Raw genomic sequence first — 27,813 nt, forward strand, 5'->3', positions numbered from 1 at the left:
ACTGATGCAAAGAGTGAGTTAAGCAGCTCTGCTTTCTCTCTGCTGCCTTTTACTTCCTTGTCGTCTTCTCTCTTTAGCGGACCAACTGTTTTCTTGATTTTTTTCTTGTTATTTATATGTTGAAAGAATTTTTTTTGTTATCTTTGACTTTTGTTGCAAGTTTATTCCGAGCCTTTGCTTTTCTGACTTCGTCTTTACAGATTCTGGCTATCTGCTGATATTCTGCCTTAGTTATGTGTCCCTCTTTCCATTTTTTGTACTTGTTCTTTTTGTCCTTTAGTTTATCTGAGAGGTCTTTGTGGGTCATGCTGATTTCTTCTTGGATTTCCTGTTTTTCTTTTTCAGTGGTATTGAACTGGACTAGGCTTTTATGATCATATTTTCCAGAGTTTCACAAGCTTCTTGAGTTGTTTTCCACCTTTAGGATTTTCATCCAAGGAATCTTTCCCAAGAGCTCTCTGAGTTTGTTAAAACTCTTTTAAAATCGAAGACTCTGGTATCATAGTGTTTTATTGCTTGTGTTTGAATTATGCTGAATTCCACTATGACATGGTCACTCTCACCCATGGTTCCTGCAGTTTCAACTCCCTCTATCACTTCTTCTCTATTCATGAGAATTAAGTCCAGTATGGCTGTCCCTCTAGTTCCCTTCTCTACCTTTTGGACCAAGTCTGAAGTGAAATCAGAATGAAGGAAGGAATGGACAAATCCACAAGAGTGCACCTAATGATCAAACTATGATTTAATACATGTTTCTATATTTGAAAAATTACAAAAATATTTTGTATAGAGAATTGACATCTGACCGGACAGCAAGACAGTAAAAAACATACCATTGTAGACAACCATGCATGGAACAAATATGTGTTTTCTAGCATTAATAAAATAAACATTTGATTATTTCATCATATAGTAGGGCAGTGTTTCTCAACCTTGGCCACTTGAAGATGTCCGGACTTCAACTCCCAGAATTCCCCAGCCAGCGAATGCTGGCTGGGGAATTCTGGGAGTTGAAGTCCGGACATCTTCAAGTTCCCAAGGTTGAGAAACACTGTAGTAGGGGACCTAGATGAACAAACTAATCACAAAATTGGGGGGAAAAAACTATTCCTTTTTTTAGTCTCCAAATCTCATATTTTCCTCATGCTTCTCATCTTGGAACTATCAGTTTGAAGCAACAGCATGGAATCTTTCCTAGCATGAGGACTGAAAATTAGAACTAATTAAAGCTAATTAAGTACAAGAATGGCCTACACAGCAGGATGAAGTGAGCAAACCTAAACCCTCACAGATATCTGACCATAAATTACATATTATTGAACCATGAAGAAAATCTAAAGTTGCTGATTCTTGTTAAATAATTGGCTTTCTTTTTTTGACCATATCTAGTTATGCTTCCACTGTAAAGTCCCTGTTAGGATTTATAACTTTAGCTGCAGCATTTTTGCTTTTCATTGTGTAAGTTATTTAAAACAACAATTGCTAGTTCTATAAAACAATCAATGACTTATTTGCCATGACGTTGTTAGGTTTTCAGAGGCAACTATTTCATCCTGAGTAACTCAGTTGTCTTTACTTTATATTTGTATCATTTAGGTGTATAATGGAACTTCCCTGTTGTAGAAGGGCTTCCCAAGAATCAATTTTTAATTATCTGTTATTTTAAAAATGTATTCAGTTTTAGCCTTTGCCTTATTGTAAAATGTGGGGCCATTTACATAAATATCTATCTGTACATTATTGTTTTCCATAACTTTTTATTTTTATTTTGAGAATAGACATACTGAGGATTTTCTTGTTTGACAAATTAATTTGGCTGCACTGCATTAGCGTAAGGAACATATTGCAACATGATTATGGCCTGTTTTCTGGCTTTATTAATCCAGAAACCTAAGTGATAAACAACACTTGTGTCATTGTCTACACAAATGTAATTTGTTTATGCAGAAGTTCAGTTAATCCTACCATCTGCTTTTCTCAAATGAGAACAGATAATGGAGGCACAGCTCCTCACAGGTCTTCAGGCTTTTAAATTCTGATAAAATCAGGATTCTTCACTGGCTCTTGCCACCGCTCTGAATTAAGCCACTTTAAATGTAATTACTGAAGCTGGCTGTACATCAGGAACATCCATTAAAAGAATTGATTGACCATGCTGTTACGGCAGGCATTTTATGAACAAACTATCATGACGGGTCCAGAACTGTAATTTATGAAAGCAAAAAAGCAGGTAAACACTTTATTAGCCGTTAATAAGAGGCACACTGGGTAACTGAATTTTGTCTTTTTTAACCAGCCACTTTAAGGAACCTTGGGCCTTGGCCATCTATCACGATCGTTTTAGTGATCTGAAGAAGGAACTACGTCAGATCTTAGTATCTACCCAGGTAAAAAAATCCCTTCCTATATGCATTTAATATAAGCATTTATTATTGCTGATTATTTGTTTTCATATTTCAACAAGCTGGAAGTTTGTTGTTTCTTCTTTAGTCTTAAACTATAAAGATTCAGAATATTGTCAGAGCCGGGTTGATCTAATAGTTAAGGCAGGAGCCTTAACGAGCAGGAGACTGAGTTCTAGCCATGATAGCCAGCTGAGCAAGCTTGGGCCAGTCACTCTGTTTCAGCCCAATTCACCTCACCAGGTTGTTATTGTGGGGAAAATAGGAGGAGGAAGGTTTTTGATATTTCTGTCACTTTGAGTTATTTGTTAAAATAATAAAGGTGGTATACAAGCAAACAAACAATTATGAACTTTAGGAAAAGTTTTATACACAGTTCATATCAATTTCAGTGCCCTGTTGCTTTGGTTACTTCATGTGCATTGCATCATTTTGAATGGATCAATTGCTTTAATTTTCTTAGAGTAATTACCTAAGAACATAAGAGACCTACAGGATCAGTTCAACAGTTTATTAATGCAAAATCCTGTTTCCATAGTTGGCACCTAGAAATCCCATAGCCAAGCTGTGAAGGTAATTGTTAATAGAGCTGTGTAAAGCATTCAAATGAGGTACTTCTCCTCGCATGGGAGCAAGAAGGAAACAGGAAACACCTCTTATTAACGCACAAAGTAGTGTCTCATAACCTAATGTGATTGCTTGGAAAGCTGCTCCCACATGCCTCTACCTGAATGCAGTGGTCGGATTCAGCTAGTTCACACCACTTCGGGAGAACCGGTTGTTAACTTCCTGAGCAGTTTGATGAACTGGCTGTTGGAAGAAATCCTTAGGGCAGAGAACCGGTTGTTAAATTATTTGAATCCCACCACTGCCTGTATGTGCATCCATAGTTATACCTGTTTTTCAGTGACTACTCAGTATATTTGATATACACTCCCCAGAGTAACTTGTTCAGATGTACAGCTATAGGGTTCACCGACAAAAGTACACCCGACAAAAGCGCGCCCGACGAAACCGTGGCGAGAAAACCGCGAGTTCTAAACCGTGCCGACGAATGAGCACAGAAGCACGCCAACAGAAGCACGCTCTAAACCTAACCCTAAACCTAACCCTGAACCTAACCCTAAACCTAACCCCAACCCTAACCCTGAACCTAACCCTGAACCTAACCCTGACCCTTACCTTAACTCAAATCGCGCTTCTGTCGGCGCGCTGTTGTCGGCGTGCTGTTGTCGGTGCGTTGATGATGTCATAGTTTTCACGCCACGGTTTCGTCGGCGCGCCTTTGTCATGCGCGCATTCGTCGGGTCATGCAGCTATAGAATTTAAATAAAATAAAAACAGTTTTTGCATTCCCTGAATTTTACCAGATGTAGTTATTTTGCTTGCAGATGTTTCATCACCAATAGATAACATTGTCAGTGCTTGAAAGTGTGGGGTTTGCTCCCTGTTTATATACAGTAGCTTGCCCTACCAGTGTTGGTGGGGATGCCGTTTTCTCCTTAGTCGTTCCTTGATTATTGATTACCCCTTCCCTAGATCCCTGCAGGCCTTTTCCCTCCCCATGCCAGGTCCCCTCAGGCCTTTTCATCCTCACTTGGTTCCCACCGGATTTGGGCCTCCATCCCACCCTCATTAACCATAGTCCTCTTACCTTTTGATGATCTCTGGAGCTCCAGAGCTTTCCGCAGCACTACATAGAGTGGTTTAGGAAAACACAATGGAACGGCCCATCCTAGAAATGGCCACCATTTCAGCGTAACCACAAGTAATTGTGGGCACACTAAAAATGGTGGCCACTTCCAGGAGTCAACCATGTGACCTGGGAAAAGTGGCCTGCCCTCCTTTCCCAATATAAAGTTTTGTGATCTTCAAAAGATAAGTGTGCAGTGGGTTATGGGAGGTGGGGAGCAGGCCCAGTGGGGGTGAGAGAGATGGGAGGGCAAATGACCACTGGGGCAGTGCAGAAGCTGTACTTCAAAACAGTATCATAAGTAGTTTTTGTGGGGTCTGGTTGTTAAGAAAAGATAACCTGTGCTTGTTTATACAAAGTCTACATCTAAAGGCAATATGCTTATAAGGGGCAAGTGCAATCAGATCTTCAATCTATTGAATAAATGGAGCCATGCATTTATTTTCCCAATACTGCTATATCAGTCATAGTCATAAAAGGAAATGGAGAATCCATTTACATCTGAGTCTCAAATATCATGGATTAGGTACAGGTAGTCCTAGACTTACAACGGTTCATTTAATGACCATTTGAAGTTACAATGGTGCTGAAAAATGTTACTTATGATCAGTGGTGAAATTCAATTTTTTTTACCACTGGTTCTGTGGGCGTGGCTTGGTGGGCATGGTGTGGCTTGGTGGGCATGGCAGGGGAAGGATACTGCAAAATCCCCATAACCACCCCACTCTGGGGCCAGCCAGAGATGGCATTTGCCGGTTCTCCAAACTACTTAAAATTTCTGCTGTCGGTTCTCCAGAACCTGTCAGAACCTGCTGGATTTCACTCCTGCTTATGACCATTTTTCACACTTATGATTGTTGCAGCATCACCAAGGTCCCATGATCAAAATTTGGATGCTTGGCAACTGACTCATATTTATAACGGTTGCAGTGTCCTGGAGTCATGTGATCACCTTTTGCAACTTTCTGACAAGTAAGGACAATGGGGAAGCGACATTCACTTAACAATCGTGTTACTAAGTTAACAATTGCAGCGATTCACTTAACAACTATGGCAAGAAAAGTAATAAAATAGGCCAAAATTCACTTAAACATCTTTTTTAACAACAGAAATTTGGGGCTCAAATGTGCTTGTAAGTCGATGACTACCTGTATATAGTTCAAAAGAATATTATCTGAATATTCTGAAAATGTCCAATAAGTTTTAAATATTGTTTTTTGTTGCATAAATAATAATTTGAGACCCATTGACACTTGCTATAAAAGTTAAACATCCATTGTCTAGGCAATATAGGAGCCGCTAATACTTTATTTCACTCATTAGTAAACTTCTGCTTATCAAATTAATTTCTTGATAACAAATATATATAAAAACTGATAGGTATTTTAGTTTTAAAGGATCTCACAGTTGTTCTAGATCCCAAGTGTTTCAGAAGCTAAAATGCTACTGGTCCAAACAATGTAGCTAGCAAATATTATAATTGTAAATATTGCTATTGGGTTATATCTGATAAATCAGGAGTGTTAAACTGGTGGCCCATGGACCGGATGTGTCATGTGCAGGCCACGCTCCCCTGGCTCCACAAAGGCAAAAAAAAAAAAGTTGTGATACGTTGCAATATGTCACAGGATGCAATTGAGTTTGGAACCTGTGTGATAGATAATATTTGTCTCTTAACACAGAGTATTTTGTGGTGGCACAGTGGTTAGAATGCAGGCTGATTCTGCTGACTGTCAGCAGTTTGAGTGTCACTGGTTCAAGGCTCCCGTCCTTCTGAGGTTGGAAAATGAGGATCCAGATTTTTGGGGGGCAATATGCTGACTCTGTAAACCGCTTAGAGAAGGCTGTAAAGCACCGTGAAGCAGTATATAAATCTATTTACTATTGCTGTTGCTATCTTCAAAATTCATCTTCAACATCTATCAGTTGGTCTAAAGACAATGTCACAGTTTCTATTCAATTTTTCTAAACTGCCATCTTTTTCCTATTTTTGAAGTTGGGTTTTCCCATAAAGTCAAATTGGCATGAGAAAAAGGGTCAAATATTTTTATTACGCATTCATAGTTTTTTAATTGACATAATTGTTTCCAGAGATAGTAGATTTTTCGTATATTTAGATGCTAATACTGTCCATACAACAAAAGGTGTTATATATGTATGTTCCAAAGTCCCAATTGGAAAATTAATACTGATTGACTTTTAATATTTAATACTTGACAATAGGTAAGCATGATAATATAGCTCCAGATTTGGAATGTTAAACCCTCCCTCATTAACTGGTAACTGCATTTCCTATTAAGTTATTCTCTGAATTGAGAAACCGATACAAATTTTCTAAACAGGAAATATACTTTCTGAAAATGTTTTCCAAATATATAAACTGGAATTCCTTTCGGAATATAACTAATCTGAGAATAATATTCATTTTGAAATCAGTCACCTTTCCCCAGAAAGGGTTAGGTTAAGGCTTAATTACCTCTGTTGATCAATTTCTGAAGAAACCTCTGTATATATTTTATTTATTTAACATGGAATCAATATTACGTGTTAGTAACTGGGATATTCTTTAGTATACACAAACCAAGAGGAGATGGTAAAAATGCAGAATTAATATTGCTTAAATGGATGGGTAACTTAACATTGGCATCAATTCTGATTTGGACCAATAGTAGAGTAATCTGTTATTTTGCTAAAGGCAAAATATCTTTTGCATCAACACTGGAATAGTAGAATAAAGTTTAGAAAATGGGTGTTCCAGATGTAAGAGGTTTTTTAAAAAAAATGCAGTTCAGTGTTTACCTTCTTTAATTAATCATGATTTTTAAAGAGAGGAGGCAATAGAAAATCATAGATACAGATGAAAATAACTGATATTTGGACCACTCTCCATGAAAGTTCTAATTTCAAAATAGTTGTGAAGTTTCTGAATCTGAAAGCTCCTGGTAGCCTTCATGACTAATAACTCTGAATAAATCCATCTTTATTGCAGCTCTAGTTCAAAGTACACAAATATAATCTAAAATATACTTAGTGCAGCATCTCTGTCATACTTTTAAACCAAGATTTAGATCTTGGTTGCCTAGGTCCTAGGATGTGAGCTCTTTACTCCATCTTCCAGCAGGGGGCTCTACAGACTTCAAGTCAAAAATTTAAACTTTGCTAAATTAGTGGTCCCTCATTCATTACAATAGTTTAAATGAAATTTGTTGTATCTGGTATGAATGGAACAAATGCATAACTTTTATTCAACCTATTAATTCATTTGATCCTCATTGCAATGTATCCCTTCTGAATCAGTATGGTGAAATTTGTCAAGATGTATGCAGATGTGAGGAAACTATAAATCCAGGGTCAATGGAAGGTGACCACCATCTGGCCTGTTCATTATCACCTAAAATGAGTCCAATAAGTTAAACTCATTTGTTGATATAATGATTCAATCAGTTGTGTTGGTACCCAATTCCCCAAAAGTGTTGTATAACTATTACAATTAATTTACAATTTACAATTAACTTAGGCCCAGTATTCTTCAATATCTTCATAAATGACTTAGATGAGGGAATAGAAGAGGAATTCATCAAATTTGCAGAAGACACTAAGCTGGCAGGAATAGCCAACACTCCAGAAGACAAGCTCAGGATCCAAAAAGATCTTGACAGACTATCCAACAAAATGAAATTCAGTGGTGAAGGGAAAAAACCAAGGTTTTACACCTAGGCAGGAAAAAACAAAGGTGTAAGTACAGGCTAGGTGAAACCTGGCTCAAAAACAGTAAGTGTGAGAGGGATCTTGGAGTCCTAGTGAACAATCACTTAAATATGAGACCACAGTGTGCAGCAGCTGCCAAAAAAAAATAATACAATCCTTGGTTGTATAAACAGAAGCGTAGAATCAAAATCACGTGAACCACGTACTGCTTTATAAATCCTTAGTAAGACCACACCAGGAATACTGCCTCCAGTTTTGATCGACACATTACATAAAAGATGTTGAGACTTTGCAAAAAGTGCAAAGAAGAGCAACTGCGATGATTAAAGGCCTGGAGACAAAAACATATGAAGAACGGTTTCACGAATTGGGTATGGCTGGTCTAGAAAAAAGGACTAGGGGTAACATGATAGCAATATTACAGTATTTGAGGGGCTACCACAAAAAAGGAGGTCAAATTATTCTCCAAAGCATCAGAAGGTAAGACAAGAAACAGTGGATAGAAACTAATCAAGGACAGAACCAACTTGGAATTCAGGAGAAACTTCCTAATAATGACAACAATTAACCAGTGGAACAGCTTGTCTTCAGAAGTTGCAGGTAGTTCATCTCTGGAGGTTTTTAAGAAGCAAATGGACATCACCTATCTGAAATGATATAGGGTCTCCTCCTTGAGCAGGGGGTAGGACCAGAAGACCTCAAGGTCCCTTCCAGCTCTATTCTGATTGAACGTCTAACACCCCCCCCCCCCCAACATATACTATATTTCTCTAACTTGTACTATATATTATTCAAAGGTGGGTTGCTAATTTTTTTACTACCGGTTTGGGCGCGCTCCTGTGCACGCATGTGCACATGATGCTTCTTCACATGTGCAGAAGCATCCAGGTGGATGGGTGGAGTCTCCTGCCGCTGCTACTACTGGTTTGGTCGATCCGGACTGAACCGGAAGCAACCCATCTCTGATACTATTCAACCCACCAGGAGGATGATAACAACACAAGGACTGCTCTTTATTTTTGTTTATCCATCCATCAGTTGACATAACAATTCTGGCCTCGCATAATCTATTGTTTGCTGTTACTTTTTCTCTCTTTGCAGGTTTGAGATAAACACACATACATACATTGATAGATTTAGTCTGCATGTATTGGCAAGATAACTGTTTAAAACATGTTTTAAAAAATGTAAAAATCAAATTAGAAATAAGTTTTATGAAATATTACAAGCTTTTGCCTTTATTCTTTCCTTCCTTTTTTCTTGTCTCTTTTTTTTTAAGTTTAGTGGTGCTCAGTCATAGCTATATAGAGAAAACTTGGATGTCTCTGTGGTTTTAAATGGGAAGCTCACATTTCCTAACTTGGACGATTACCAAAGTATATAAATGATAATTTTTAAAATGACCCTAGAATTTCTTCCTCCAGACAGTCCAGACAGTCCTCAAGTTACAACTGTTTGTTTAGTGACTATTCAAATTTACAATGGCACTCAAAAAAATGACATGACCATTTTTCAGACTTACGACCGTTGCAGCCTCCTCATGGTCATATGATTGCCATTCAGATACTTGGCAACTGACTCATATTTATGATGGTTGCAGTGTCCCGAGGTCACATCATCCCCTTTTGTGACCTTCTGACAAGGAACGTCAGTGGGGATGCCAGATCCACGTAACAACTGTGTCTAACTTAGCACCAGTAATCATCCACTTAAAACTGTGGCACAAAATATTGTTAAATGGGACAAAATTCCTTCACAAATGTTTCACTTAGCAACAGAAATTTTGGACTCGGTTGTGATTGTAAGTTGAGGACTACCTGTATGTAGGTCAATTATTGGGACTGTTCATTTGTTAGCTAAAAATACTGAAAATTTGGTATCAACCTTACAGAACCCTAAGTAACCTTTTCCAGTTCTTTACCCTTCTCTAATGTTTTCACTGAATCCTTTAATTTGCAAATTTACATGGCAAGAAATCCTCTTTTCCTCAACTGTAGTTTTACTATTGCCATCCAAAATGTTAACGAGTCAAAGGTGTATGTTTGAATTAAATCGAAGATAGTTGTGAATTGCTTCTTCTCCTATGTCTTGCAAATTTCAGATTAAATACAATAAGTACCTGAGGTCTGATTTTATAATGCTTCTCTACAAATGTATGATATTGTATTTTAACTGCCAAAATATATTTAAAAAATACATCAATTTCTTTTGAATTTCCATACATGTATTTTTATGTACCTTATCTTTACAGCATTCAAAATAATAAGATTTTTTAATTTTTCTATATCACAACATTTTTCAAATCCTTATAAACCAATTTATTCTATGATATTCTATTTATTCTAGCATAAATAATACAATTACATTGATAACTATCTTTTTATTTTTATTTTTGAAAATGATAGAGTAGATGTGAGTCATGGGTACTGCTTTAAGTTAAGAGGAACTATTAGAGTAAATTGGACCAAAACATCTTTTAAAACATTCAGGTTTAATCAGTACTGTCTAAATATATAATTCAACTATGAAAAGAGATTTCATTATTTGGTTATACATATAGTAACCCAAACAATAATTGGAAACCCAAAAATCCTCATCAAGTTGTGGCTACTGCTCAACAACAAAGAAATTTACATATAGATAGATAGATAGATAGATAGATAGATAGATAGATAGATAGATAGATGATAGATAGATTGATTGATAGATAGATAGATAGATAGATAGATAGATAGATAGATAGATAGATAGATAGATGATAGATAGATAGATAGATTGTGTATCCTTAATTAATTAGAATGGAATGTTTTAAGTAAGTGTTTGTATGAATGCATATAAAGCTATCTTCCTACTATTCATCTAATGCAGTGGTGAAATTCAATTTTTTTTTACTACTGGTTCTAAGGATGCGGCTTGGTAGGTGTGCAGGGGAAAGATACTGCAAAATCTCCATTCCCACCCCACTCGGGGGCCAGCTAGAGGTGGTATTTGCTGGTTCTCTGAACTACTCAAAGTTTCCGCTACCGGTTCTCCAGAACCTGTCAAAACCTGCTGAATTTCACTCCTGATCTAATGGTGGAATGGAAGATTCTAGAAGGAAACTGCTGGCTCAGCTTTAGATTTTGGACTGTGGTTTTACATTACATACAGGAAGGGCTTTGGGGAAGAGATGGGCTGCATCTCACAAGGACTGGGAAGAATGTGTTTGAAAAATCACTGGCTCGGTTCATTCAAAACCCTAACCTAAAACTGGAAAGCGAGGGAGACCAATCTTTAAGGCCAAACTCCAAACATAATCCACAAGTCAACCAATCAGACAATGAGAAAGGAAGTGATGAGAAGGAAGAGGAACTCATGTATAAAACAGGAGACATGGGATACAAATGTAAGATCAGCCATAATGAGCTTTGATGCCTTTACACTCATGCTCAAAATTTGGGTATCAAACAGGGAGAATTTAAAGTTCTAGTATATCAAGGCAGATGCGATATTGTTGCTTTTATTGAAAATTGATGGGATGGCACCCATGACTGGAACATGCTACTAGAACGATATAAATTGTTCAAAAGAAACAGGACCAAGTCAAAAAGGGAGGGAGAGGAATTGTATTGTATGTAAAGAATTACTACACCTTTAAAGGAATACACAATACTAGGAATGAAAGCCTTCTTGAAAGCATTTTGGTGAATATCAGGGAAAAAATAAATTAAATTGTAATACAGATCACCAACCAAGCAGAATTTTTTGCAATTATCCAAAGTATACAGGAAACATACCACTGTAGTAATGTGGGACTTTTAACTACTCTGACATTGTGGGAAACAAACTCTTCAGTGAGTGGGGAATCAAACAGGTTTCTGATATGCTTAATTGACAACTTTGTCACTCAAAAGGTGGAGGTGGGAACTAAAGTGTCAGCTACATTGGACTAATAGGGATGAAATGATTGAGGGATGAAGAAATTGTAGGAACTTTGGGGGAGAGTGACCATGTCATATTAGAATTCACTATAATACAAGGACTAGGTGACTGAACAACTCAAGACTTTTAGACTTTGAGGGAGCTGACTTCAACAAACTAAGAGAGAGATTAGGAAGTACAGGTAGTCCTTGACTTAACAATCATAATTGAGCCCAAAATTTCTGCTGTTAAGTGAGACATTTGTTAAGTGAGTTTTGCCCCATTTTATTATCTTTCTTGCCACAATTGTGAATCATTACAGTTCAAAAGTTAGTAACCTGGTTGTCAAGTGAATCTGGCTTTCCCAGTGGCTTTTCTTGTCAGAAGGTTGCAAAATTTGATCACATGATCCTGGGACACAGCAAAGGTCATAAATATGAACCACTTGCCAAGCATCTGAATTTTGATCATATGGTCATGGGGATACTGCAAAGGTTATAACTACGAAAAACGGTCATAAGTCACATTTTCCAGTGCTCTTGTAACTTTGAACAATCACTAAACAAACTGTTGTAAATTGAGGACTAACTGTATTCCATGGATGGAAATTCTAGAAGGAAAAGCAGTTCAGGATGCATCGGAAGCTCTGAAAAATGAAATATTAAAGGCCCAAACAAAAATAATACAGAGAGAGAAAACAAAAGACACCCAGACAAGATGGGATTTCTTGGTCTTACTGAGATTATTTAATTGAAGTTAATATATTCAAATGTTTTATGGGCTTTTCTCCAAATATTTACTTAACATTCAACCTACAGTCTGCTTCATTTGTGTTGTCTGGAAAAAAAATATCTGGAATACCTGGCCTTAACATATTCATACTTTTGTTTGATAGCCTTAATTTACTTACTGAGGATTTTACTGAATATTGAATATTGATGCTTTGGTATTAGCAGCTTTCTCCAACTAAATATAATGCAGCAGCTTAATCCATTTTCACAGAATGCAATTTTGTGGGATAACTTTATTACAACTCATCTGTATTATTATAAAATATAGTTTATCTTGGACTATATTATTGCAATCTGTGCTATTACTTTATTTAATGTTTACTTTATTATTATTCATTGTGCCTTTTAGAAAGATGGATATAAATATACAAACATAAAGTATGTATGTATATATGTATGTGTGTGCGTGCGTGCGTATATATATATGCAACATATATATGTTGTATTTATGCTGATAAATAAATAAATAAATCAACACAATGTAACAAAAGGCAACAGTAAAAATATTGGGTTTCTGTCTGGATGGTCTCTTATGACGAGCCGATGGACAGAGAATGGAAGTAGTGAACTTCCTCCCATATTTGGGCATACCCAGGGATTGTGACTTTAAATATATATAGTATCCAGACTAAGGAAAACTAAGGAAATAGGAATGCCAGTGGGTTAAAGGGGAGGATTAAGAATATAAACAGAAAGGGATTTAATATTAGTAGAAAAATTCACACATGGAGAAAAATTGCAGTTCTCAAGTACAAAGAGTAAGGAGAAAATAAAATGAAATACTTAATAACCATACGTCAACAATAAACCATACTGAATACTGAAACATACTGAAAGAGCCGAGGTGGCGCAGTGGTTAGGGTGCAGTACTGCAGGCCACTTCAGCTGACTGTTATCTGCAGTTCGGCGGTTCAAATCTCACCGGCTCAGGGTTGACTCAGCCTTCCATCCTTCCGAGGTGGGTAAAATGAGGACCCGGATTGTTGTTGGGGGCAATATGCTGACTCTGTAAACCGCTTAGAGAGGGCTGAAAGCCCTATGAAGCGGTATATAAGTCTAATTGCTAAATTGCTGAATAGTATAGAAATTATTCAGAAAACATAGAAAATAGTTCTCAGAAAACGTGTATTTATCAAGGATTAAGAGTGTGTGTGTGTGTGTGTGTGTGTGTGTGTGTGTGTATGTATGTATGTATGTATGTGTATATATATATATATATATATATATATATATATATATATATATATATATATATATATATATATACATACACACACACACACACACACACACACACACACACACACATACATACATATATTAGATTATTTTTTTTACAACCCCCGGTATGCCCAAATTTGGGAGGAAGATCACTACTTCCATTCTCTGTCCTTCGGCTCGTCACAAGAGACCATCCAGGCAGAAACCCAATATTTTTACTCTTGCCTTTTTGTTACAACATATATATATATATATATATATATTGTTTATACTCTTAATCCTCCCCTTTAACCCACTGGCATTCCTATTTCCTTAGTTTTCCTTAGTCTGGATACTACTATACAATTATCATCATCAACATCATGAGATTCAACCTGATTGGCTGCTGTACCAATATTGCACCATCCAAGATGAAGTTAAATGCAACCTGTGCCAACAAATTTTTATTGCTGAACCTCACCTCCACTTATTTCCACAGCTTAGAGACAATATGTACCCTGGTCAAACAAACCCAAATCAATAATTTGGGCAATTTTTGAGCACCAGTATTATGGTAGCCGAGAGGATTTTAACATATATTAATGGTAAATAAAGCACTGTGAGCCCACTGTCAAACATAAGGTGAAATTCTATCAGTGTAATTGCATTAGCTTCTGTTGATCAAATTCCTTTTCTATCTTGATCAGTGATGCCAAAGGATATCAATACACTGGATGTTTTACAGAAGTGTGTTGTTAGTCTGAATCATATATATATATATTAAATTAAATTCATAAATTGCGATGCAATCTTTAATTTTTTTCTCAGTTATAATTCAAATGGTTCTTTTGAAGAAAGCAAGTACATCTGGGTATTAATGCTATATACATACATGCATGCATGCATGCATACATACATAATTTCAGTCTATTTTAATAATAGGGTTTGAAAGAGAAAATATTTATTTTTGGTGTATGTTGTGTAGTACAGCCTGTATTAATGGTGCTTTACAAAATACCTTAAAAGTAAACTTTGATAGATGATGTAACAGATAAAGGTTTGGGGAAGAAAAATGGAAATGGAAATGGGAAAAATAGTAATAAGAATGTAGCATGTATGCATTTTCCTTTCTCATTGTAGATAAATGAGAAATTATCCGCTCACACTCACGGTTTATCACATACTTGTGCGATAAACTCTGCACTTTCACTGGTGTCAGGCTTCCCTAAATGTGAGTAATAAAAGTGTTCTGTCAACAGCGATTCTATTGAAATGAACATGGCATGTGCTAGGCAGCACTTTGAGGATCAACTGGCATGTCTGCCTGCGTTCCAGGGAATGTGGTGAGCAGCTGCTTCTCTGAATTGGTTGTCAGGGGCTTTGGGAATAAGTGAAGGTGAAAGAGAGGCTTAAGAGGTAGCCTGTGGCTAAAGATACAAAGCAACAAATCCCAGGTTGATTTTGGTTTTACATTAGAATTCTCTTTTTGGTGCAGCATTTCACTAATGTGTGCTAAATTTATTTATCTGTGGGTTATTTGGAAATCCTTGTGCATTACTTATTAGACTGATAGAAGATGGTGATGCTACACTGCACACTTCAATCCTGCTAATGATTATCTCCAGACATTTACTTTTCTCATTTCTTGTTTGTAGGAAGAAGAAATGCCTTCAATGCAAGAACTTGTGCGTCAAATTGTAGAAGGTGAAATTTCATTACTTGAAAGGCCAAAGACATATCTCAAACAATGCTTTAGGCAAAGTATATGCAATAACATGGTACAAAAAAGCATTCTCAATTATCTGAATTATAATAATTATCATTTACCAATGTTTGCCTGGCCAGGAATAGTGTAAGTATAAATGACTAAATATGACTATTTTTGCAATGAATATACAATTCAGAAAAGTGTTTAGGAGTGAAGTGTAAATAGTTAAGCTCTAACTTTTTATGGTGAGCTAATGAATAAGATAGAGCTTGCCATTCAAGTATCCATGCTATTTCTACATGTTAAATCATTAAAAACAAAATCAGCAAACTATACTGTTAGACAATGATACATAACCATGCATGCAAATATATTAAAATAATAAAATCAAATATAGTTATGTGATCTGAGGCCAACAACATCAATAATAAGATATGCCTCAGTGCTACAGACTCCATGATAAAGTAAAATAAAGTATTTCATTTCATCAATCTGACTGCTTCTAAATTTTGCTGCTTTTAAATCCTGTAGCCTCCTGGGCAGTGCTGGGGACTCCCTCCAAAGCAGAACTTGACAGATGGCTAGTGAGATTTGCATATTGCATTTTAGCTTTTTAATTGTTCATTCAAAATGCGAACTTTGTATCTCTCTGTCTTCCTGGACAGAAGGTACATTGTAGTAGGAGGAAGGTCAGTTTTCTAATGTACTGGTTAGTGACCTGGCAGCTGCAGGGTTAACTCTCTTTCAAGGGGCAGCTCAGAAACTCTGACCAATTGTAATTTAGTTGCAGAAAGTAGTGGATTGTTTCAGCCAATAGGAAGGGGGGGAAATCACCAAAGTAAGGAAAATAAAGTGAATAAAATGACTTCTATGTATACCAAATGGTGAAAATGAATTGGTATAATCAGGTGCAGAACTGAAGAGTTATCAAGAATTCTGGCATAAACTAAAATATTTTAAAAGAGATGGGGTAATAGTATGATGGGTATGATAGTCAAGGATGGAAGGGGGGGGGATTATAACACACAGTCTATCTAGTATCTGCAGGCATTTTCCCATTAACTGTTGTTCTATTCAGTCAGAAAGGATAATCTTATAAATATCCAGCCACAAAACAATCCCATAACATCAGTGGGGTTTATGAGGAATAGGATTATTTGAGGTCATGTCATGTAACGTGAAAAGGTGCGTATTGTTTCATTTTAGCACTAAAGCAGAAGTACAGAGAAAGCTTTAGAGAAGTAAAAAAAGATTGCATATACTGTTTAACAAATTGTACAATTTATTTGTTTGTTTTAAACTATTTCTCTATACTTGCTATATCAGTGACATTACAAAGCTGTGTCCAATAAAATTTAAAAATGAAACAACTCGAAACTATTAAAATAATAGTTAAATTAAAAAAAATAGAATCACAATAAAAGAATACCTCAGCCTATGGAGCTAAGTAAATTGGTCTAAAAGAGCATGGATAACTTTCCTTGAATAACACTCAGACGCAGTACCCAATTGTTGCATCAAAACATTAGACAAAACTCAACAAAAATTTGAATTCTCAGTTTGCACATAAATCTGCACCTAAATAATTCATCAAAATTATTTACCAATTCTTTTTGAAAAAAAATATTTTTCATTAGAATTTTATTACAACATAAAAACATAAAAATGTAAAAAAAATAAGGAAAAGGAAAAGAAAAAAGAAGTGAAAAAAGAAAAAAAGAAAGTTGACTTCTGCCCTTGAAAACTATGTTCTAATTCCAAAGGATTGCTGCTAATGAGAGATATATCTTATAATTTGTGGTATTGATTGAAACTATGCCAAGAAAAGTGAACTTCTGTTTGGTTACTCTGTGAAAAACTGTTGGAAGGCAATGAGCTTAAGTGCTCCAAATTCTATACAATTCTATACAATTTATTCAATTTAGGTAAACATATTTGGTCTGATTCAGTGTGATTATGGCTGATATTAAATTAAGATATTTGAGAACTTGTTCTTTTTGCTGGGAAGAAAATTAGTTTTTCTTGCCTAAGGTATTTTTCTGCTTAAACCTATAGATGATTGAAAATGGATTACAAAATAGTGTTAATATTTTTTTTCCCAAAACTATATACATTTAAATAAAAAGTAATTGGACTGTGCTTGAAAGTAAATCAAAAAGTAAATGACATAAAAGAAAGGTTTTATCAATATAGTTAAGGTTTAGCTTTTAGAAGTCCATAAAATAAATAATAAAAATAAAACATTGTAAATTGTAAGAAATTGTGATACTGATAGTATTAGATCAAGAAAAACTGTTTATTTTACGTGACATCTGCATTTTGAGTTTTCCATGATCTTTTTCTGAAATTATATGTAAAATGCATATTTTCTTCATTTTAATACTATATTGATGGCTTCTTCTGTTTTCTATTTGCCTTTTTTCCTAAACTAGCAAAAATAAAGAGATGCTAATTCCTTAGAGTTCAATAGCTTTTGTTCCTTTTGTAATAAAAAAAGAATATCATTATTGTTTGAATAAACTATATTTACTAAAATGCGGGTTATTCTATCGTTTTAAATTTTTCAAAAGAGTTAATACCCCTAGTCCAATTTCATTCAATACAACATACTTCTCTGCATTCAGTTGAGTTTGGGGAGTATGTACAAAGAGAATTTCTGCTTGCATTACTTCAGTTTCTTAGACATAGATCAGGGGTCTCAAACTCAATTTCATTGCAGGCGGTGTCAGGGTTGTGTTTGATCTCCGAGGGCCAGGGTGGGGGTGTATCAGGGGTGGGTTCCTGCCAGTTCTAACCTCTTCTATAGAAGATGTTCCACAAATCTACAGTGTTGTTTAGAACCGATTCCAGCTCCCTCCCCCCCCCCACCGCCCGTCCGCACATCATCAAGATGAAGAGTGAGAGGAGGAATTTTGGGAGTTGAAGTCCACAAGTCTTAAAGCTGCCAATTTTGAACACCCCTGGGTTTTTTTTTCCTAAAGGGTTAGGGGTTCAAGGGTCTCGTAGCTTGACAGCTTTAAGACTTGCATGCTTCAAATGCTAGAGTTTCTGAGCCAACATTTCGGTTGCTAAGCAAGAGCGTTGTTAAGTGAGTTCCACCACATTTTACAAGTTGGCCACACCCACCCAGTCACATGGCTGGCAAGCCACTCCCACCCGGTCACATAGCCAGCAAGCCACTCCCACAAAGCAGGCCACACCTACAGAAGATGTTCTAAAAAATTTTGAAACCCACCACTGAGGTGTATGGTCGGGGTTGGGGTTGGCCAGGGTGAACCTTTGACACAAGCTCAAGATGTATTTCTCCCCTTCTCTTCTTTCTTTCCATAGTTCTTTACTATAACCATTTTCCTATCTCTTCTACTAGATATTACTGGCAAACATTTATTACATATTCTTCATGCTCCACTAAACTTTTTATTTCTAAATCTATACTCAATTGTTTAATAATAAATTGTTTTTTCCAGGCAGAAAAGCTATTTATACCATTGTATTGTTATTATTCAACTAATAATAAAATACAATAGCATAAAAAACATGATAATAAAAGATCTAACAGCAAAATTTCCAGGATAGTAAATAGAAATGGCTGTTAATTATACATTGTTGATTGTAGATTAAATGGACCTACAGTATATAAAATCTGGCATTAAACTGTATGTCAGCCTCTGCTTTGCTGCTGCTTCGGCTGTCATTGAAACGGGGAGGGGGGGCATGGTATTTGGGAGGGGACTACTACTTGTGCTGGAGGAAGATTCTGGAGTTTCTGCTGCCTGTCTTACTGCGCATGCGGAGGTGGTTTCCTGCCAAGGCCAACGGCACCGACAATCCATCTTGGTGATGCCTTTCGAAGTTATCTCGCACCTGACACTTGGGAGAATTATGATTGGACTGTAACTGGGATGCCAAGGGGTGGGGAATGGGTTATTCTATATATCATTTGCTTTCGCGCCTAAATAATCAGTCTTCGCTTTGCTACGCTTCTATTCATTTATAATTAGTAAAAGTACACTTGATTTCTATCAATGGAGTCTTGTGGTTTTCTTTCCTGATTATCCAATGAAGGAGTGCTGACACTGTAGTATTAGCATAGGATGTTGCTTGTTTTCTATTCTGATCAGGCACTTACATAATTGTAATCCAGTCTACCTGCAGCACACTGCCAGCTGAAAACGGGCCATGTGGGAGCCTTGCAGGAGCTCCGTGTGGCCTGTTTTTGGTGGCAGAGGGTTTGGTGGCTGCTGGAGGCTGGGGAGGCCAAAAACAGGCTACACTCTACTTGAGCCATTTTGGCTGGCAGAGGCACCGCAGGCCGGTCCTTTGATATTTCCAGGCTGGCCCAGTGGGCCAGATTTAGGCACGCTGCAGGCTGGATCGGGCCCGTGGTCCTTGAGTTTGACACCCCTGACTTAGATAATAATGATTTTGGTTTGGAGTGATAGTAAAATGCTTACTATCTACTGAAAGAGCCTCCATTTCTTTCAGAAGGAACTGTTTTTCTTGCTTGTTATTCCCTATTCTCCACAAGTTTTTTTATAATATGCTTTTTGGTCTTTGTGTGCATAAAACCGCTGTCTTCATTAGTACTGTATGTTGTCATAATGGGCCAGTTGAACATCATCTGGGTGTGCATGCCATGAAGCTTCTGAGATCTCCAGAGTGTGTGGAAGAGTGCTTGGTGTGCTGACTTATCAGTCCTGCTTCACCATCACATTCGTCCTGTTGAAAGAAATGTCCTTCTGGGTTCAGCTCCAAGTGGGGAAGAAGACACTGGAGACATGGAGGCTGCTTGGAAAGATGGTTTATTGTTGGACAGGGCCACATGGCTTGAGCCCTGAACAGAAAAGCCCTGATCACATACTTCAATGTTGGTGGAGAAGAAGAAAAAGGGCTGAAGGAGGGGCTTGCTAGGCTTTTTATACCCTGTTTAGTCCCACTTCTCTGTTTCCTGTTCCTGTGTAAGAAATGTATTCTGATTGGTTGTCAGACTCCCATGGGGCCATGCAGGGGCTACTCTCTAGGCTGTGATGAGTTCTCAGATGCCTTGTGGTCAGTTGAGTAAAGTTCCAACATCATCATGCCTTTACTCCCATCCCCCCTGGGGCTGGAGTGGAGAAGTCTTTATTATGTAAAGTGGGCTAGCCTGGCCTCCTCAATGGCCTATTGACAAAGTGGGGATGGGCAGGAAGCTACAGGCAGCTATTCTGCCTTTTAAAGCATGTTTCTTTCTTTTCACATCCAGAGAAATATTCTGCCTTTTCAATATTTCCTAGGATATTTCATTTTTCTGGGAGAGGGCTGGATGATAACTTCCCACAGTCCTAGATTTAGTATCTTCTCCTTTTACCTAATCCTCAAATGCTTCTTGTTCATCAGTCCCAGTATTTTCAATACAGTGCCATAGGCACCATTCTGCTCATGGCCATATTGAGGTTCTTGCTAGGCTATTTATCTCATATATGTGGTCAAAGGAAAATATCCATGTATTTGAATGGGAAGGAAGCATCCCAATTAAATATAACTCTGGGAGTTAGAATTCCACTGCAGCAAGGATTCTCCCTATATTACTGTTGTAATATAGTTCCTTGTGTAGGTGTGTGTCCTCCATGGCCCAGTTCATACTAGGGCTTGCAAAGTCACGCTGAATCACACAGGAGAAAACAAACTCCTACAACTCCATAACATCCTGATAGTGCATAACATAACATTCTGAGATGTGCCCTACCATTGACGTCCAGGATTGAACCATATAGAGACTGAGCAGTAGATTAGAAATTGTACTTTTACAGGCTGTTTTTACTCACATGCTATTGCTCCTCCTGCCTTTGTCCTATCTCAATAAAAGGGGCTCTCAGACCCCCAATCTGGGTCGCTCCATCCCGAGAAAGGTTGTCTCCTGTCTTTTCTCAACATTGGCCTCATGGGCCAACCACGGGAACGTTACACCAGACATCAACTGAGGAGTTAGTTGACTCTTTACATCACATGCCTACACATGCTATTTTCAACGGGAAAAGGCTTAAAATGATAGAACTGTTAAACATAATAAGTAAAAGTGAATCAGTGTGATGTAGTGGTTAAGACTCTGGACTAAGATCACGGAGAACCAGACTCTAGTTTTGCTGTAGCTGTGAAGGCCAACTGGGTAACCTTGAGCAACTCACTTCCTCTCATTCCAAATTAAGGTCAAGGTCAGTCTGCAAGAAATTGATTAATCATATGAAGCAGAAGCAAAATCAAAACTTGTTATAAGAAATCGTGACCCGTCAAAACCGCGTTCCACAAAAGCGCGGTCGACGAAATCGCGTATGTGACGTCATCACAACGCGACAAAAAAGATCGAAAAATTGAAATAAAAATTAAATTACAGCAAGCCGATTCACATAAAGGTAAGGGTTAGGTTAAGGGTTAGGGTTAGGTTTAGAGCGTTAGCGTTACGTTTAGCGTTAGGTTAAGGGTTAGCGTTAGGTTTTTCGTTAGGTTTAGGGTTAGGTTTAGGGTTAGGTTTGGGGGGGTTAGGGTAAGGTTTTCGCTTTATTTTTACATTTTTCGATCTTTTACGTCGCGCTGTGATGACGTCACATACGCGCTTTCGTCGACCGCGATTTTGTCGTCCACGGTTTCGTGGTGGAACCATAAGAAATAGGCAAGCATAATGCAAAAACATGCAAGATAGCCACTAACAACAACCATATAATAATTGTTTCTCAACCTTGGCAACTTTTAAGATGTGTGGACTTCAACTCCCAGAATTCCCCAGCCAACATGCAAGTTAGGAGTCTCTGGGAATTGAAATCTACACATCATAAAATTGCTAAAAGTTGAGAAATACTGATATAAATAAACAATAGTACAGAATAATTATTGGAAAGCCAGCTATTATCTTGAAAGTGTTATAAGGGGGCAATTACAAAAGCACATTAAGACCAAGAAATGAAGAGAACGCTAGAAACTTCACTCCACCTTAACTATCTGAATATAAGAATGAGTGAAGGAAAACCAGAGTTAGGTTTTCAAGATTGAAATTAGACGCTATCAGGAAACAGACTCCACAGGAACGCTGAAATTTCTATTGATGTAGGGCAGGCTATACTGTACATGAAACAGAATCCTGAAGGATTTTAGTTTTTTTTAATCCTTCCGCATGGATCTCTATCTATAAGTTTGTCTTTCTGAATATATGTGCTTCATTGTGCTTGCTCTTCACTGGCTGGATTTCTGCATTAAGCTTCATTGGTCACTAAATTATTCCTACATTTTGGGTTTGCATGATCCATTAAAGTTCAAAATGAACTATTAAATGCTTAGCTACAAAAAAGACAAAACAGAAACCACGAGTTCAACTTTTTATTGACCTGTTCAATGCCATTTTGCAAACTAGCTTGTCACGCTTTTTCTCTAGGTGTTCCTATTTGCCTATCTCCATGATGGTGAACCTATGGCATGCATGCTTGAGGTGACACACAGCGCCGTCTGATGGCATGCAAGCCATAGCCCCGGTTCATCTCTGCCGCACATGCCCATTTGTCTCCCCCCGGTCAGCTGGTCTTTGGGTCTTTGCTATGCTTGCATGGGGGGGGCATGGGAGGGGCATGCACATGCGTGGGAGTGGGGCACATGCATGGGGGTGGGGCAGAAGCACAGGGCACATGCACATTGCATTTTGTGGGTTCGGGGCACACATGCACATGTGCATGCCACACTTTGGGCACTCGGTCCAGAAGAGGTTAGCCATCACTGGCCTATCTGATCTTGATGTCTATGTGTGACCCTTGGGCACTAGTCATTATATGCAAAGTAATTAGTATTTTAGTATTTTAGTATTTTATTAGGATTTATAGGCCGCCCTTTTCCCTGAGGGGACTCAGGGCGGCTTACAATCATTAGGGAGGGGGTGCAATTCAAAATAAACAATATGTGAGCAAAATAAAATAATAAAAACACAACTTGCATTCAACATTCAACACTCGGGTGGGGCAAATTAGAGGCTTATCCCCAGGCCTGTTGGGATAGCCAGGTCTTGAGGGCTGCGCGGAAGGCCTGGACGGTGGTGAGGGTGCGTATCTCGACAGGGAGATCGTTCCACAGGGTCGGAGCTGCAACAGAAAAGGCTCTCCTCCGTGTAGTCGCCAGTCAACATTGACTGGTGGATGGAATTCGGAGGAGGCCCAGTCTGTGCGATCTTATCGGTCGGAGGGAGGTAATCGGCAGAAGGCGGTCTCTCAAGTACTCAGATCCACTACCATGAAGGGCTTTAAAGATGGTCAACAGCACCCTGAAGCGCACCCGGAGATCAACAGGTAACCAGTGCAGCTCGCGGAGGATGGGTGTTATGTGGGCGAACCGAGGTGCGCCCACTATCACTCGCGCGGCCGCATTCTGAACTAACTGCAGTCGCCAGATGCACTTCAGGGGCAGCCCCATGTAGAGCACATTTGTACTTCAGTCTGTTAGGCTTCTATAAAGGGAACTAAGCTCCATAGAGGCTACAAAGAGATCTTCCCTGGAATAACGTCCCTCAACCTCTAAGAGGTATATAGTGGAAGCATTCTTCACTTTTACTGGTTGACTATACTCCTGTCCATTATTTTATTAGCAGTGATGATCTTTCACATGGCCCTTTTAGAAAGTATCGCATAGCAAACCAGATGACCATAAGAAGAACATAAAGACACTTTCCCAATCAATCTTCAAAACAATTTCTACTAAGAATCCAACTGGCGGTAACACATAGCTATTTTTAAAACTGCCCACTAACAGTCTAATCCCCATAAATTATTCTAATAATCTTGCAAAGATAAGCAAGATCTTGCTGTATCTAGCCTATTTCACAGGATAACTGTTAGAAAATATGTTATCTGAACTTAATTTCTCAGAGTTTTATTTAAAGGTTCTATATTTCAATATTCAAGTCCTTTGTTCGCTGCAGGTTTTTTTCAGATTTTTTTGGTATGTTTGTTCAGGTTTTCGACTGTAAGCTTCACAGAGCAATTTGGGAGTCAGTAGGCTCTAAATCCAAAAAAATAAATGAATGTGTAAATAAAATGCTTTAATATATACAGAACATTTTCCATATCGACTTTCTCAGAGCATGCAGATATTCTTTGTCCCTATTAATTGCTTATTTTGTGAAGGCAAAAATAGCAAATTTTCTGCTCAATTCTCACTCTAGAAAATTAACAAGCAAGTAAAATTATTATTTCCAATACAGAGCCTTATTCATTTCTTTAATCAATTGATATAGCTGCTCAATCAACATGCAGCTCAGGGCAGTTTACAAAATTGAAAAGAGCAAAAGCATTAAAATTCAGTAAAAACACATTGCACAAAAAGCACTTTTAAGCAACCAAAGACAACTAAACCCAATCAAAATTAGTCAAGACCAGCATAAAAACTCTCAACCTGGTGGAAATGAAAAGATCTGTGGGGCCCCACAAATTGGTCAGGTCTAATGCTTAAGAGGACTGTGCATGCTTCAAAACTATTTTAGTTTTTAGATTTCACATAGCATAGCACAGCACTTGGAAAAAGATGTATCTGGTTTAAGTAATGTATTAAAATAAATGCGATTTTTAAAGCAGCTGCATTTTTATCAAAATTTCACGCTCATGTAGAAACCTGAAAAATGATAGAACTGCTTCATTTAGTAGTAGAGGTACTGTAAACAAGAACAAAAGCATTATTAACACTTAATTGTTTTGTAGTAGCTTCACTAAAGGGATATGGTGGCTCAGTGGCTAAGATGTTGAGCTTGTCAATCAGAAAGGTCGGCAGTCGGGGGTTCGAATCCCTAGCGCCGTTGTGTAACAGAGTGAGCTCCAGTTACTTGTCACAGCTTCTGCCAACCTAGCAGGTAAAAATGGAAGTAGAAAAATAGGAACCACTTTTGGTGGGAAGGTAACAGTGTTCCATGCGCCTTTGGCACTGTCATGCCAGCCACATGACCAAGATGATGTCTTCGGACAGCACTGGCTCTTCGGCTTTGAAACAGAGATGAGCACCACCCACTAGAGTCAGGAACAACAGCATGCGAGGGGAACCTTTAGTTTAGCTTCACTAAACCATCACTATTAAGCCAACTATCTAGTAATTTCCTGGATTCTTAAATCACATTGGTTCACAAATTAATTTTCTCAACAAACAAAACATGTGTTCTATAATGTTCATTCTCTAACAGCGTACATGAGACAATTCCCTTATGGGATGGGTTTTTTAGCAAGAGTGAGGTCAGATTTAGCTACATTCAGTGAAAGAATCCTTCCCCACCGCTGAGTTAAAAGTTCTATCCACACATTCCTGAATCATTAGAAACCGTTTTGGCATGTAATTTGCTGTTTTCATTGCTGATTTCAATTTTGGTCTGTTTCAAGTCAGCACGATAGCCAGACTTCCTTCTAATAAGGAGGTCAACGACAAAACCAAAATGAAGGTTGCACATCTTCAAGCTGCCTATGGACTAATGGGGTTACTAATGGGTTACCAGAATGGGGGCACTAATACCACTACAGCTAAGGGTGACTTAAACCTATCTTATTGATGAGCTGCAGCAAAATTAACATCAACCATAAGTGCAAGGAGGAAGAAAAAACATGTTGTACTAAACAGCAAGACAGAAAAAGCCCCAGCAACTGGCATTTTGTTAAAAAAAAAAAAAGCCCATTTTATATCACTTTTCCAATTGGAGTACTGCAATGGATTTGATTTGGTTGTTTGCCAGTATTTATAAGGCCTGAATCTAAAGAGAGCCCAGCCTTACAGTGATACCCAGTAGATTGGGATTGTAGGGATATGTGAAGCAGAACCCCCCCTTGAAGAGCATCCGGCGACTTCAGCTAGTCCAGAATGCGGCCGCGCGAGTGATTGTGGGTGCACCTCGGTTCGCCCACATAACACCTATCCTCCGCGAGCTGCGCTGGCTACCTGTTGACCTCCGGGTGCGCTTCAAGGTGCTACTTACCACCCATAAAGCCCTTCATGGTAGTGGATCTGCGTACTTGAGAGACTGCCTCCTGCCAATTACCTCCTCGCGACCTATTAGATCGCATAGATTAGGCCTCCTCCGAGTTCCATCCGCCAGTCAGTGTCGACTGGCAACCACACGGAGGAGAGCCTTTTCAGTAGTAGCTCCGACCCTTTGGAACGATCTCCCCGTGGAGATTCGCACCCTCACCACCGTCCAGACCTTCCGCACAGCCCTCAAGACCTGGCTATCCCGTCAGGCCTGGGGATAAAGATCGTAATCTGTCCCCACCCGAATGATGAATGAATGTTGTGTACTATTTTTACTTATGTATTGTTTTATGTTTACTGTTTTGTACCCCCCTCCCTATATTTTGTAAGCCGCCCTGAGTCCCCTCAGGGAAAAGGGCGGCCTATAAATAATAATAAAACTAAAACTAAAAACTAAACTAAATGCCTGAAAAGAGGTCACAAACGTAGACAATATTTTCCAACTGTGAATCTCCTCCAACTCTTGGCACAGAACCGGCGCCTGAGATGCTTGGAAGGGGCTTATGCCCTCTTCCTTCTCAGCAAGGAAAGAAGGAATAGAAGATCGGGGAAAAAAAGATGTAAAACCACGCTTATGTTATTTTCCGACGGGGTGTGTGTGTTTGGGGGGGGGGGGGTAGAGGCAAAACAAGAGAAAGGAGGCGGGCTGAGGGCCGAGCTGGGAGTGGGCTCAGTCAAGTGTGAGAAACTGTTGATTGTTCTAGTTAAGGAAAGAGATGATAAGGCCGGATAAAGTGTGCTTTGCCCATAAGGCAGGAGGAGGAGGAGGAGGAGGGACCGCAGCTGTATGCTAATAGGAACACCAAGCGACGGCCTCCCTCATTAAGTAGAGACTAGGCAGGGAAGGCACACATCGCTGAGCAAACACATTTGCGCCGGACAAATGAAACACGCGCGCCCTTGACGGCACCGCACTCCCGCACACGCCGCCACAGAGCAAAGGACAAAGAGCCCGCGAAGTAGAGGGACGGGGATTTGGGAGGGGCCGCCCAACCACCACCACCCCCGGCTGCATCTCCTGCCGCGGGGGCGGGCAGCTGGCGCCTGACCTTTCTGCTGCAATTGCCTGCAACTGTCTGTCTCTAAGCAGCTTCGTTGGAAAGTTAGCGCCGAGTGGCTTGAGCTGCAACTCCACCAGCCCTTCAGCCCCCTGTCCCGGCCGCTTCTGAGCGATGCTTTTCAGGTTTCTCGAAATAAGTTTCTTGCAAAGTCTTTGGGCCCCGGCTTAGTTGAGGCGGGAAATGCGGCCCAATGTATTCGCCTGCGGCTAACTGGGTTGTTCCTTCTCCTTCTCATCTGGACCCCAGTGTTTCTCAACCTTGGCAACTTGAAGATGTCCGGACTTCAACTCCCAGAATTCCCCAGCCAGCATTCGCTGGCTGGGGAATTCTGGGAGCTGAA

General features: G+C 38.7%; 1 protein-coding gene across 1 annotated transcript in view; it reads left to right on the forward strand.

Moving 5' to 3' along the window:
- The window catches only part of CFAP61 (cilia and flagella associated protein 61), a 157,339-nt gene extending 139,530 nt beyond the window's left edge, over positions 1–17,809 (forward strand). The window contains exons 26-27 of the mRNA XM_087721896.1: positions 2,297–2,387; positions 15,350–17,809. Of these exons, the coding sequence (XP_087578022.1) occupies positions 2,297–2,387; positions 15,350–15,550 (292 nt within the window). The 3' untranslated portion in view covers positions 15,551–17,809. The remainder of the gene's footprint in view (positions 1–2,296; positions 2,388–15,349) is intronic.
- The last annotated feature ends 10,004 nt before the right edge of the window (positions 17,810–27,813 follow it).

Source organism: Thamnophis sirtalis, unplaced genomic scaffold, assembly GCF_051295495.1.
Source record: "Thamnophis sirtalis isolate CommonGarterSnake01/CBP01778 unplaced genomic scaffold, rThaSir2_p1.2 scaffold_8, whole genome shotgun sequence".
In the NCBI taxonomy this organism is placed as follows: domain Eukaryota; kingdom Metazoa; phylum Chordata; class Lepidosauria; order Squamata; family Natricidae; genus Thamnophis; species Thamnophis sirtalis.